This window comes from Callorhinus ursinus, unplaced genomic scaffold, assembly GCF_003265705.2.
Source record: "Callorhinus ursinus isolate GAN/ISIS: 27379988/994484 unplaced genomic scaffold, GSC_fseal_2.0 scaffold14, whole genome shotgun sequence".
NCBI classification, from domain to species: Eukaryota; Metazoa; Chordata; class Mammalia; order Carnivora; family Otariidae; genus Callorhinus; species Callorhinus ursinus.
In genome coordinates, this window is record NW_027397076.1 from 10,459,847 (window position 1) to 10,472,776 (window position 12,930).

Here is a 12,930-nt window from a genome sequence, read left to right on the forward strand (position 1 = left end):
GATATAGAAACCCCAAATAGTCCTACAGCTATTAAAGAAATTGAATGAATAATTAAAAATCTTTCCACAAAGAATATGTTGAGTCAAGATTATTTTAAAGGTAAATTAAATATAAATGTTAAGAAACAGATCATTGCAATCTTATACAAACTGCTGTAGAGAATTGAAGAAGTGGGAATTTGCTCCAGCTGGTTCTTATGACACTAGTAAGATTCATATCAAAACTAGACAGTATAAGAAAGGAAAGATTAAAGGCCTGTTTCATTCATGAACATAGATGCAAAAATCCTAAACAAAGTACTAGCAAACCAAATCTAGTGGGATATCAAAAGGAAAATTCATTATGGCCAGTTCATCCCATTAATATCCAGTGTGTTTAACATAAAAAAATATGTTATTTACACTAGCAGATTAAAGGAGAAAGACTACGTAATCAACTCAATAGGTAAAGAAAACCATTTGATATAAACTCAATATTCAATCATAATTAAAATTCTCAGCAAAGTTGGAATATAAAAGAACATACTTAATAAATGATATCTATCCAAAAATTAGAGAAAGCATCAATTTAAAAAGGGAAACATTAGAAGTATTCTGTGGTAGATGTGATTACTGCTCTCAATTCTTCACTCCCTCTTCTGCCATGTTACACTGTAGTGCCGTACAGTAGGTGGCATTTACATCCCCACTCCATTTACTTTAGGTTTAGACACATGACTTTATTCTCTCCATGGTTGTGAGAAGTGATAGTGTGCCAATTCCTACAGTGAGACCTGAAGAGTCATCACCCATTTCCACTGTGGAAAGATACATCATGTAGCCTCTGAACAACTCCACTGCACACTCATGAGATAATGAGAGTGAAAAGGGCAAATAAATGTCTTAGTATTAGTCTGAAAATTGTTTTGATCTCATGGGACCCCTGAGAAGATCTTGGGGACCCCGTGCATTCCTGGACAACACAGAAAAATACTACTTCATCATGGCATGTCCTATTCCACTCTAGAATGTACTTGCTTGTAAGAAACAACCACACAACCACAATGGAACCAAATCAGAAAATACATTGCTACCATCTATTCCTCAGACCTCACTCACGTTTTCCTACTTTCCTCAATAACAATTTCCATGATAAAAAGAATCTAGCTGAGGATCCCATGTTGCATTTGGTTGTAATGTCTCTTTAGTCTCTTTCCATCTGAACAGTTTCTCTCACTTTCCTTGACATTCATTACCTTGACAGTTTTGAAGATTATAGGCAGTTATTTTGTAGACTATCTCACAAATTAGGTTTATCTGATATTTCTGCATGAGTAGATTTAGGTTATGCATCTTTGGCAGGAAAATCCAGAAGTGATTCTGTGTTTTTCTCATTGCATCCTATCAGGTGGGCCAAGATTTTTATTTGCCCTATTACTGCTGATGTTCACCTTCATCATTTGATTAAGATAGCACCTCCCAGAATTCTTCACCACGGAGTTACTCTTTTTCACTTTGTAATTAATAAGTATTTTATGGGGAGGTCATTTGAAATTATTTAAATTTCCCATTCCTAATCAAACTTTTAAATCATTCATTTATTTATATATTTTTATGGGCTCATGTGTTCCTATTTTATTCGATAGGTTATAACCCATTAACTCTCATTATTTATTTTGTTCCTAATATTGTCCTCAGTTTAAACAGTTGGAGCCCAGTCAAACTGGCTTCTCTACCCTCCTAACATGCCTCATCACTCTGAGGACTTCTTTGCTTTCTGGCACAAGGTGTTCCAGATTCATCTTGCACCTTCCCTGCACTGGCCCTAATATCAGTAATTTCTCAATGGATCATTGTTGATTTGAGTTAAAAATATATTTAGAAGCCAAAAATGTAGACTTTACTTACTACCAGGGGGAATTCAATTTCCCACACCTTCTTAGTTGACAGAGGTAGGTAATATATATGTGTAAATACATACATACACAAATACATATTTACATCTGTCTTTATCTATATATCTTGGAAACATTGGTATCTCCGATTCCAATCCAACATCACAAGGTTCACTCTAGTTTTCTTCCTCTTCATATTTAAAAATTCTCCCTTAAACAGTTTAATGTGAAATCTGGTTCCAATTATCCTTAATGTAGTTGCTTATTCGATCAACCCCTCTGTAAGTAACCAATTTCCCAGATCCACTTCCTCACCACTCAGATTTCTTTCTACCCTTGACAGAAATTTGATTCTCCATGCCAGTTTATCTTTCTGTGTAAACACCCTGCTCATCCTCCTGAGGCTGCACCTTATAGCAAGCCATCGCCAGACATGCTCCTTTCCCTGACTGGGCTTTGACATCCCATGTCAGGCAACTCCATGCACAAACACTTTTCTCTTCTGAACAGGGACACTTCCCTTGCCCTGTTTGGGTTTTGACACCCCTAGACCACCCCTCGGCAGGGATATCCTCCTTGCTTTGCTGACTCCTTCTACTAGGCCACTCCCCCTCCATAGGTTCCTCCCTACCCCCACCTGGACCCTGACACTCCATACTGGGCTACTCCACATGTGGACACCCTCCTAACCCTGCATGGATCCCAACATGCCATTCTGGGTTGCCCCAAACATGGACACCACCATTACCCTGCTTGAGCCCTGATTCTCAACTCTGGGTCACTACAAATCCCCATTCTCCACTGAAGGTATGGATGCCACTTTTCCTCATCTATTGACTTTAGGACTGAATTATATGGAGTGAATGGGAAAGAGAAAAGGAAATAACCAACCATCTCATATCTGAGCTCCTCTACTATGGTATAGGTTGTTCTTCAGATATTAGGTGATTTTCTTAATTTTTAAAAAATACTTTTTAATTTTAGGTTACAGTTTTCAAATTCCTTGGGGCCACATTTTTTGTTTGTTTTCATTGGCTCTTCATTTTCATTTATTTTTCTTGCAATGTCTTTAAATGGGGTTCTATTAAAATCCTTTTTTATTTCCCATGTTTAATGAGAAGAGATGTCCTGGATTATTCATTCAGAAGAGTTTGCTATATGAGAATAGGCATGAGCCATACCATACCATATGAGAATAACTTTACCCATTTCACTGCTCAAGGACTGCTTGTAGGAAACAGGAAATGGTAAAGAATAACTTTACCCATTTCACTGCTCAAGGACTGCTTGTAGGAAATCTTCTCCTTTGTTGTTACCATGAAGTATTAAGAAACAGGGGAGCTTCTCTGCTTGATTCAGAAAGACTTCTTGCCATTACTTCAGAGTTCTCCAGAGCTCCATTTACTTTGCTTTCCAAAGTAGTAGTCTCACAGTTGAACATTGTATTTTGCTACTATTATGTCCAAGGTCTTGTTGCTGTCACCTGATTTGGTTTTGCTCATCCATTTTCCAGGGCCACAGGGATTCCTTGATACCTGCTTTATTGAAGTTATTACCCATAGTTGGTTTTTTGTTTGTTTGTTGCTATCATGTGCTCATTTTATTCTTTCATTATTACATATTTTTTTTAAAGCTATTTATTTGAGGGAGAGAGAGAGCAGGGGGAAGGACAGAGGGGGAGGGAGAGAGGAAATCTCAAGCAGACTCTTCACTAAGCATGGAGACTGACAAGAGGCTCAATCCCACAACCCTGAGATTGTGACCTGAGATTGACAAGATTCCAATGCTTAACTGACTAAGCCAGCCAGGTGCCCACTCCATTAATATATGTTTTTGTTTAAATTCCAGTTAGCATACAATATAATATTAGCTTCAGGTATGCAATATAGTGAATCAACACTTCCATACAACACCAGTGCTCATCACAAGTGCACTCCTTAATCCCCATCACCTATTTAACCCATCCCCTATCCTCCTCCCATCTGATAACCATCAAGTTGTTCTCTATAGTGAAGAGTCTGTTTCTTGGTTTTCCTCTCTCTCTTCTCCCCACCCCTTGCTCATTTGTTTTGTTTCTTAAATTCCACATGAATGAAATCATATGGTAAATTTGTCTTTCTCTGACTGACTTATTCCACTTAGGGTAATACTCTCTAGCTCCATCCATGTCATTGCAAATGGCAAGATTTCATCTTTTTTATGACTGAAAAGTATTCCAATATTCCATTCCATTCCAATAAGATTCCATTTATGGTTGAGTAATATTCCATTCCATAATATGCTACATCTTCTTCATACATTCATCAGTCAATGGACACTTGGGCTGTTTCCATAATTTGGCTCTTGTAGATAATCTGCTATAAACACTGGGGTGCATGTATCCCTTTGAATTAGTACCTTTGTATTCTTTGGGTAAATATCTATCATAGGGTAGTTCTTATTTTTAACTTTATGAGGAACCTCCATACTGTTTTCCACAGTGCCTGCACCAGTTTGCATTCCCACCAACAGTATAAGAGGGGTTTTTTTTCTCCACATCCTCACCAACACCTGTTGTTTCTTGTGTTGTTGATTTTAGCCATTTTGACAGGTGTGAGGTGATATTTCATTGTAGTTTTGATTTGTATTTCTCTGATGATCAGTGATGTTGAGTATCTTTTCATGGGTCTGTTGGCCATCTGTATGTCTTCTTTGGAAAAATGTCTATTCATGTCTTCTGCCCATTTTTTAGTTGGATTATTCATTTTGGGGGTGTTGTGTTTTATAAGTTCTTTATATACTTTGGATACTAAACGTTTAATTGGATATAGCATTTGCAAATATTTTCTCCCATTTTGTAGGTTGCCTTTTAGTTTTGTTGATTGTTGCCTTCGCTGTGCTTTTTATTTTGATTTAGTCCCAATAGTTTATTTTTGCTTTTGTTTCCCTTGCTTCAGGAGACATATATAGAAAGAAGTTATTATAGCCAATGTCAAAGAGGTTACTGCCTGTTTTTTTCTCTAGGATTTTCATAGTTTCAGGTCTCACATGTAGATCTTTCATTCATTGTGAATTTATTTTTGGTATGGTATAAGGAAGTGGTCCAGTTTCATTCTTTTGCATGTTTTTGTCCAGTTTTCCTAATATCATTTGTTGAAGAGACTGTTTCCCACTGCATATTTTTACCCCCTAAATGAATGCCTTTATTATTTTACTTCTACATTAAGAAAACTGCAATGGTGTTCCATGAACAAACTTCTCAACTCAAAATTTAAGAACCTTGGTAACCAAACTCCAGTCAACATTTGTTCTGTCAGTTATCAGCAAAATCACATGGGTTAAGTTAAAAACAAGCAAACAACTGATTTTTTCATGTATGATTATAACAATAGTAACACAAACACTGAAAGTACCAAACAAGGACCATCTTGTGGAATTTTGGAGACTAATGATATCAACAGCAGCTACGTCTAAAGGCATTGTAATAAAATCTGTCATTTATTATCTCTAGTGTATCAGAATGGCTAAAGATGAGGACTTCGGGGTCAGCAATACCACTGATCCATCCTGGCTTTGCCAATTTTTGCTTGTATGATTTGGGACAAGTGATTCGACCTGCTTATCAATTTTCTCATCTGCACAAAGGGAATAATATGCATCTTGATGTTTGCTGTAAGGATTAAATGAGACAATGTAAATAATCTGAGCATGGTACCTAGCACAATACTAAATATGATTATAACTGTTGAAGAAATAAGACATTTTTAGAAGATATAATTATCACCCCCATTTACATGTAAGGAAACTGAGGCCCAGATAATTAAACAACTATCTTAGATATACAGGCATTGAGAAATATAATTGGGACTCAAATCCTCTGACTCCAAAGGCCATGGTTAACTTCAAGAGGGTGGGATAGAAGCAGGGGGAGAGGATAGAAACAAGGGGTAGGGAATAGCACTGGTGCAGTCCTTAGCATGTAGCTGTTAGTTTCCTTCTCTTTTCTTTTTTTTTTTTAATTTTCATTTTTACACCCCCTGTATATTCTTTCTTGCTTTGTTGAAGATTAATTGACCATACAGTTGTGGGTTCATTTCTGGGTTTTCTATTTTGTTCTATTGATCTATGTGTCTACTTTTGTGCCAGTACCATACTGTTTTGATGACTACAGCTTTGTAATATAACTTGAAGTCTAGAACTGTGATGCCTCTAGCTTTGCTTTTCTTTTACATGAATGACACATTAAACCAGATGGACTTAATACATATACTTAGAACATTCCATCCTAAAACAGAAGAATATACATTCTTTTCAAGTACACGTGGATCATTTTCCAGAATAGATCACATATAAGGTCACAAAACAGGACTCAACAAATACAAAGAGATCGAAGTCATACCATGCATCTTTTCTGACCACAATGCTATGAAACTAGAAGTCAACCACAAGAAAAAATTTGGAAAGACCATAAATATATGGAGGTCAAACAATATGCTACTAAACAATGAATGGGTCAACCAAGAAATCAAAGAAGAAATAAAAAAATACCTGGAAACAAATGAAAATGAAAACACAATGGTCCAAATCCTTTGGGATGCAGCAAAAGCAGTCCTAAGAGGGAAGTATATAGCAATACAGGCCTACCTCAAGAAGCAAGAAAAATCTCAAATAAAAACCTAACCTTACATCAAAAGAAGCTAGAAAAAAAGAACAACAAATTAAGCCTAAAGCCAGCAGAAGGAAGGAAATAATAAAGATTAGAGTAGAAATAAATGGTATAGAAACTAAAAAAACAATAGATCAATGAAACCAGGAGCTGGTTCTTTGAAAAAATTAATAAAATTGATAAATCTCCAGCCTGACTTATCAAAAAGAAAAAAGACCCAAATAAATAAGATCACAAACAAGAGAGGAAAAATAACAACCAACACCACAGAATTTCTACTAATATCAATATCAGTGCTCAAATCCCTGGAAATAGAGAAATTTTTTATTTTCTAAAGAGGAATAAAATGACCCAGTAGACAAAAGTTATGATTTATAATACAAGAAGAAATCATTCATTTTCCATAATTTGTTTTTATCTTGACATAAAATTTGGGGTTTCATTGTTATTCAGGTACTTATATGATAAAGATCAGGGGCAAAGATGGGTAAAAAGAGATTGAAATGCTTACTTATTGGATACTTTCTCTGACATTTCTTTGAAATGCTAATGATGCTTTGAGTAACTATCAGATTGGAATTCACACATATTTAGTTCTGTACCTTGGCATGAAATATCCACTTATCAAAAGAGAAGTGTGAAATTAAATGAGACAAATTGTGAGAACAGTTTAATCTATATACTTTACCTCAGTTATGTATAAAAAAATAATAAGAAAGTGCAAAAATTCTTTCCAAAGTATATTTTTAAAATATATAAGCAGAAACAAAGGAGTAAATTACATGTATTTACTGTGTCAAAATAACAGTCTTTATTGAATATCTAATACAATCACTACTACATTTATTTGTAAAAATGAAATCCTTTAGATTAAAAATTGTTGTAATAGCAGAAACATATTTAATGTGTTCTATGCCACTGGCATTGTTCTGCTTTACTTCTATTATTAAGTCTTCACAACACTTATAGGTGTATACTATTACTATCTTTGTTTGCAGATGTGAAAATATAAACATTGCCAGAATGTATTTTGACCAAAGTATTAATTCTTCTTTGAAAACTGGGGTACAGGCTGAATCATTTATCTATCATGGTATATCAACCACTCCAGAACTCAATGGCTTAAAATAATAGCCATTTATATAGCTCATGATTCTGGTGAGTGTTTTCTTCTGGTCTGGGCCAGCCTCAGCTAATCTTGGCTAGGTTTTTTCATTCATGGGTGGTCAGTTGGCATGTTGGCCTGGGGTTGGTAGGTCATGGATGACCTCACTCAAATGTCAGAAAGCGTCTAAGATGACAGAGATGGCTGGGCTATCAACCATGCCTTTTTACTTTAGGTTTGTTTTGTTTTGTTTTGTTTTGTTGATTCTTTAGCATCTTGGGACCTTTTTGACCCCAGAGGAACTGCTCCTCCCAGGGCTAGCTAAATCTTAGAGATAGTAAACGTGCCTTTCATATGCAGACCAACCAATCCAGAGCCATACCCCAACCACACTCTGGGCCACTTTTCACCTGGCCTAATCACACAAGGGCCTGGTATCAAACAACTAGGGATAATCCCTATGCTCCAGAAGCTGCTGAAATGATTCAAACTAGCCTATTCTAAACCTGATTATCCTCTTTCACCCATTCCTTCATAGAGAAATCACAATAAAGGCTCTGGCCCACCTTTTCCCTCACTCATTCTGCCTCCTAACTAACTTTGGTGTTTCCCCATGTCCCCCACCCCAGGGCATGGCATCCTCCCTCCTCTTGGAATCTGTAACAGTTTATCTTTTCAATGGCAATTGTCTCCGGATCTGTTAGCCTCATCATACTTGGAAAACAGTAAAACCTATAATTTCAAACAGCTGGGTAATGTATTTCATCATCTCTCAGGCAAGTCTGGGCTTGTTCACCTGGCAACAAGCTTGCAAGAGCAGCCAGAGAGCAAGCCCCAGTGCACAAATGCCTTTCAAGTCTCTGCTCTGTTGTGTTGGCTATTGTCCCATTGGCCAAAGGAAGGCACACGATCATCCCCAGAGTCATATGGGAGGAATGGATACAGAGTAGGGTATGGCTACGTGGAGCTGTTGCATAGTGGGGCCATACCTGCCATCAATCCGCCAAATTAGCATTTCGAGAGCTTTTATATCGACTTCTTATTCTCTTTGATTTGAGTAATCTTTAGAGTTTGGCCACTGAAATAAGCAAGTAGTAGTTGCCTTTTGACAACTCTTAACAAAAATGTTACCAACTATCATGATGCTAAGAGCTATTATTCAAAAGACAACACTTATATGCTAATACCTAAATTTTCTTTTACTTAGGGAAGTGATTGCTTATCACTAGAGGACTTGGACAATATAAAGCATTTTGAGGTGATTATAGTCATTTTGGTAAAACCACAGAGGGGATGATAACCTAATAATAATATTCACAGAAAACTTTAGATAAAATTATGCCCCTAAAACTCTCATTTATCATGATTATGGTCAAAAACCTCTTGACTGAGATTTACAGAATCTTTTTCCCACAATAGGCTGATTATTGTCAATTTTCTTTTCATAATCAAACACTTTGGCCTTCTTTAGCAACTTCCAAAATAAAATTCTAAACTTCCTTATTTCTGAGTTCCTCCTTCCTTTTACATTACTTACCCATTACTGTCATCCATACCACCCTGTTACATTGTAAAGCACTATGGACCCAAGTAGCATAGGAAGAAAAAAGAGAAAATACATTGGAACAGAATGCCAGGTTTTATTTCCTTTTGGTGTTATCTTGCTTCCATGAAAGTGAAAAAAAAACTTTTTTAGTTCACTTATCCCAAATTCCAGGAATAATCATAAACAGGAGAAACATGTCCCCTCCCACAAAGAGTCTACTTGCTTGCCTTTGAACCCTAGGTTGTTCTTTTATCTAAATAGTAATATATTTTCCAGGCCAGTGGATATGGGAATCTGATAGATCTTAGTTTGAATCTCAGCTTAACCTTTTACTAGCTAGGGAAACTTCAGTAACTTGTTTAAGTGTTCATTTTTACTTCCAAAAAATGGATATAATAGGCCATAAACTCTAGCTTTCAAGAGAGTTTGGAGCTATCTTCACTCGCTCTCCACTCACTATTCTACCCCAGGGAGGGTCTCTGTCTTGACGGAAGGACTAAAGGAGTTATTATCAAGGACATAGTTTTGCTGCATTGGAAAGGGATGCAGTCTTTGTGGGAAGACAGAGAGATTATTATCGTACTGGGTGGGCACAGAGTGCTCCTCCTTTAGATTGTTGTCTTTTGGACCTCTCTTCCTAGCATTCTTCTCTCTTCCATCTCAGGATATCATTGTGACAAGGTCAGAGCAGGGGGACACCTTCTACTTGGAAAGCCAAACAGGAACCAGGGTTAGGTCTGGGGACATGCAAGGTCAGGAACAAACCTGCCTCAATCAGCAACTAGGGAGAGAATGTGTAGGGACTTGGGACCAAACTGTAATAAAGTTGGTTTGTCTGTAGCATTCTCTGGGCAAGTACCTATTGAGACTTACTATGGTTGCCAATTTGTTTAAATATGTGAATGCAATATTCTGGCTATATCTCTATCAGATAATCATAATTATTATTAATCATTCATTTCACAGGACTGTTATGCAGATCAAATGTAAATATAACCCCTAATTCAGTGCCTATTAAATAGCACATACCTGTTAAATGTTACTTGTTAATTTATGAAAACTTTGGTGTTTGGAGCTTATGGTAATAACTAATGTACTTAAAATGCAAGTCAGCAAGTCAACTTTGGATTTGTTATTATCCACCACATTGGCTATTTTTGACTCACAAGATTGGGTTATGAGTTTATCGGGAAATTTAACTTTTGATTGTGGCAAATATTCAGCTATATGAACTAAAATGACCAATCAAAAAAATATACTGACTTCCTTTGCTAAGTTCTTTGGCCAGGGTTTTACAGTATATATTTAAAAGACAAATAGGTCATAAAAATGCATGGTATATTTTAAGTCCCAGAGAACATTTATGTTTTATCTTAAAACATTTATGTTTTATCTAGAAAAAATTACAAAGCAATAAATATTTCTTTTTTCTTTTCTGCATTACACTTTCAAAGATCTGAAGAAATTAAAAATAACTAATGCTATTTCAGAGAAGAAAGAAAAAGATAGGGACGCCTGGGTGGCTCAGTCATTAAGCGTCTGCCTTCAGCTCAGTTCATGATCCCAGAGTGCTGGGATGGAGCCCTGCATCGGGCTCCCTGCTCAGTGGAGAGCCTGCTTCTCCCTCTCCCACTCCCCCTGCTTGTGTTCCCTCTCTTGCTGTCTCTCTCTCTGTCAAATAAATAAATAATCTTTAAAAAAAAAAAAAAGAAAGAAAAATATAGTTTTGTGTTAATAGCTCAACATGAGTTTCTTGTAAAAGAGTCTCACTTTTTAGTGATATTATGGATTGCATTGTTTGCCTATGTTAAGCCTGAACAAATACTTTTTGTCTAAATTATATAACTTATAGAATTATTCTTAATTTTATATTTTATATTTAAAGTAATATTCTCAGTATTATTAAATTACTTCTTAATTTAAACCTTAAATTACTTCTAATTATACTTCTCAAAGATTTTGTTTCTGAATTTAATTTCTAAGAGAAGGGCAAAGGGATGTCATTATGTATAATCTTGATTTACCTGCCTGATGTCCTTCTGCACAATGATTCATTTATTGTGAGGGTTTGGACATGGGTGTTTCACTTTAAGAAAACCCAGTTTTGTTATTCAATATAAAGTATATGCTCTGGGGACAAGGAAGAACAATATAAAATTACTCAATTAGTACTCAGTTCGTATCTTTGAAATGCACCCTAAGGCATGTCAGGAAGATGTGGTTCATACACACACACACACACACACACACACACACACACACACACACACAAATTCATTTTATACATGGTACTATAGGGTCATGAGTGCTTCATAAAGTGAGGATGTCATTGTACCAACAAATAAAATGTCTGGGTATTGCACAAGTTTGAAAAGGCACTGCTATTGTATCATCTTTTGGAGTTCTTATAAACAACCATCCTGATGTTCTTCCTCTCTTTTGCAGATGACCCTTCTCAACAGGAGGACAGTGATCCTCCAAAAGAATATGATCCTGGCCAATTCGCAGGCCTTCTCCATGGATCCTCTCCAGCCTGTGAGTCCCCTGAAAATCCATTTCATCTCTATGGGAAAAGAGATGAATGTGCAGAAGGACAAGATGAAGTCAGTTTGGCAACTAGTCCTTTGCCTTTCAAGAAGTCTCCAACAGCAAATAACTCAGAAGCTTCGGTAAAGAAAATTAAACCCAAAGTGGTCAGTCGAACAATTTTTCACAAAAAAAGCAACCAACTTGAAAATCATACCATTGTTGGCACAAGAACAACTAGGAGTGGGTCCCGGAATGGGGACCAGTGGATTATGAACACAGGAGGATTTGTGGAGAGAGCCTGTACCTTGGGGCGAATAAGGTCATTGCCAAAAGCCCTGATTGACATGCATTTATCAAAAAATGTCTCTAAATCAGATTCTGATCTCATTGCATACCCTTCAAATGAGAAAACATCAAGAGTTAACTGGAGTGAATCTTCAAATGCCGAACATACTTCTAAAAGGAATTCTGAAAGAACACCGTCCTTCACTTCTGAATGGGAAGAAGTAAGACTTGTTCTTCTTGTTCTTTATATAAGACTTTGGAGCAAGGGAAGTTTGGGGGAATAGTTTTCGGTTTTTTAAGTCTTTCAGAGGCAAAAAACAAAAACAAAAACAAAAAAATAACAGACACATACAGTTCCAAGAGGAAGGGCAAGATTCTAGGGGTAATACATGATAATTTCGCAGCTAGTGTAAAAACAAACACAATTCCACACATGTGGAGAAATCTATTGTTTCCATAGAAATTGATATCAAGCAGAAGTAATAACTAGCTATGAGGTACAAGAGAATGTTCACATTATGTCCTACCAAGCATTGCAGCTGACAAATTGAGAAAAAAATCTTTGTAATCCTGCAGCTCTGTATCATTCTGCTAGTTGCTAAATTCTTTGTTAGCTCGTCCCCCCTTTAAAGTATCTTATATTTTCAGAAAAGCTCCTTATAATCTTAAACTTAATGGTAAACAGAATAGTCCTGGCTTGGGGTGCCTAGGTGGCTCAGTTGTTTAAACATCCAACTCTTGATTTTGGCTCAGGTCATGATCTCAGGGTTGTGAGATTGTGCCCCATGTCATGCTCTGCACTGGGCATGGAGCCTGCTTAAGATTTTCTCTCTCTGTCCCTCACCCACCACTCATGCTCTCTCTCTCTAAAAAAAAAAGAAGGAAGGAAGGAAGGAAGGAAGGAAAGAAAGAAAGAAAGGAAAGAAAGAAAGAAAGAAAGAAAGAA

The 12,930-nt window shown here is 36.5% G+C and overlaps 1 protein-coding gene across 13 annotated transcripts in view; it reads left to right on the forward strand.

The window, feature by feature from the left end:
- The window catches only part of ANKS1B (ankyrin repeat and sterile alpha motif domain containing 1B), a 1,107,306-nt gene that overhangs the window by 641,497 nt on the left and 452,879 nt on the right, over nt 1–12,930 (forward strand). For all 13 annotated transcript variants that reach the window (XM_073900444.1, XM_073900442.1, XM_073900438.1 and 10 more), the window contains one exon: nt 11,616–12,205. In XM_073900444.1, the coding sequence (XP_073756545.1) occupies nt 11,616–12,205 (590 nt within the window). The remainder of the gene's footprint in view (nt 1–11,615; nt 12,206–12,930) is intronic.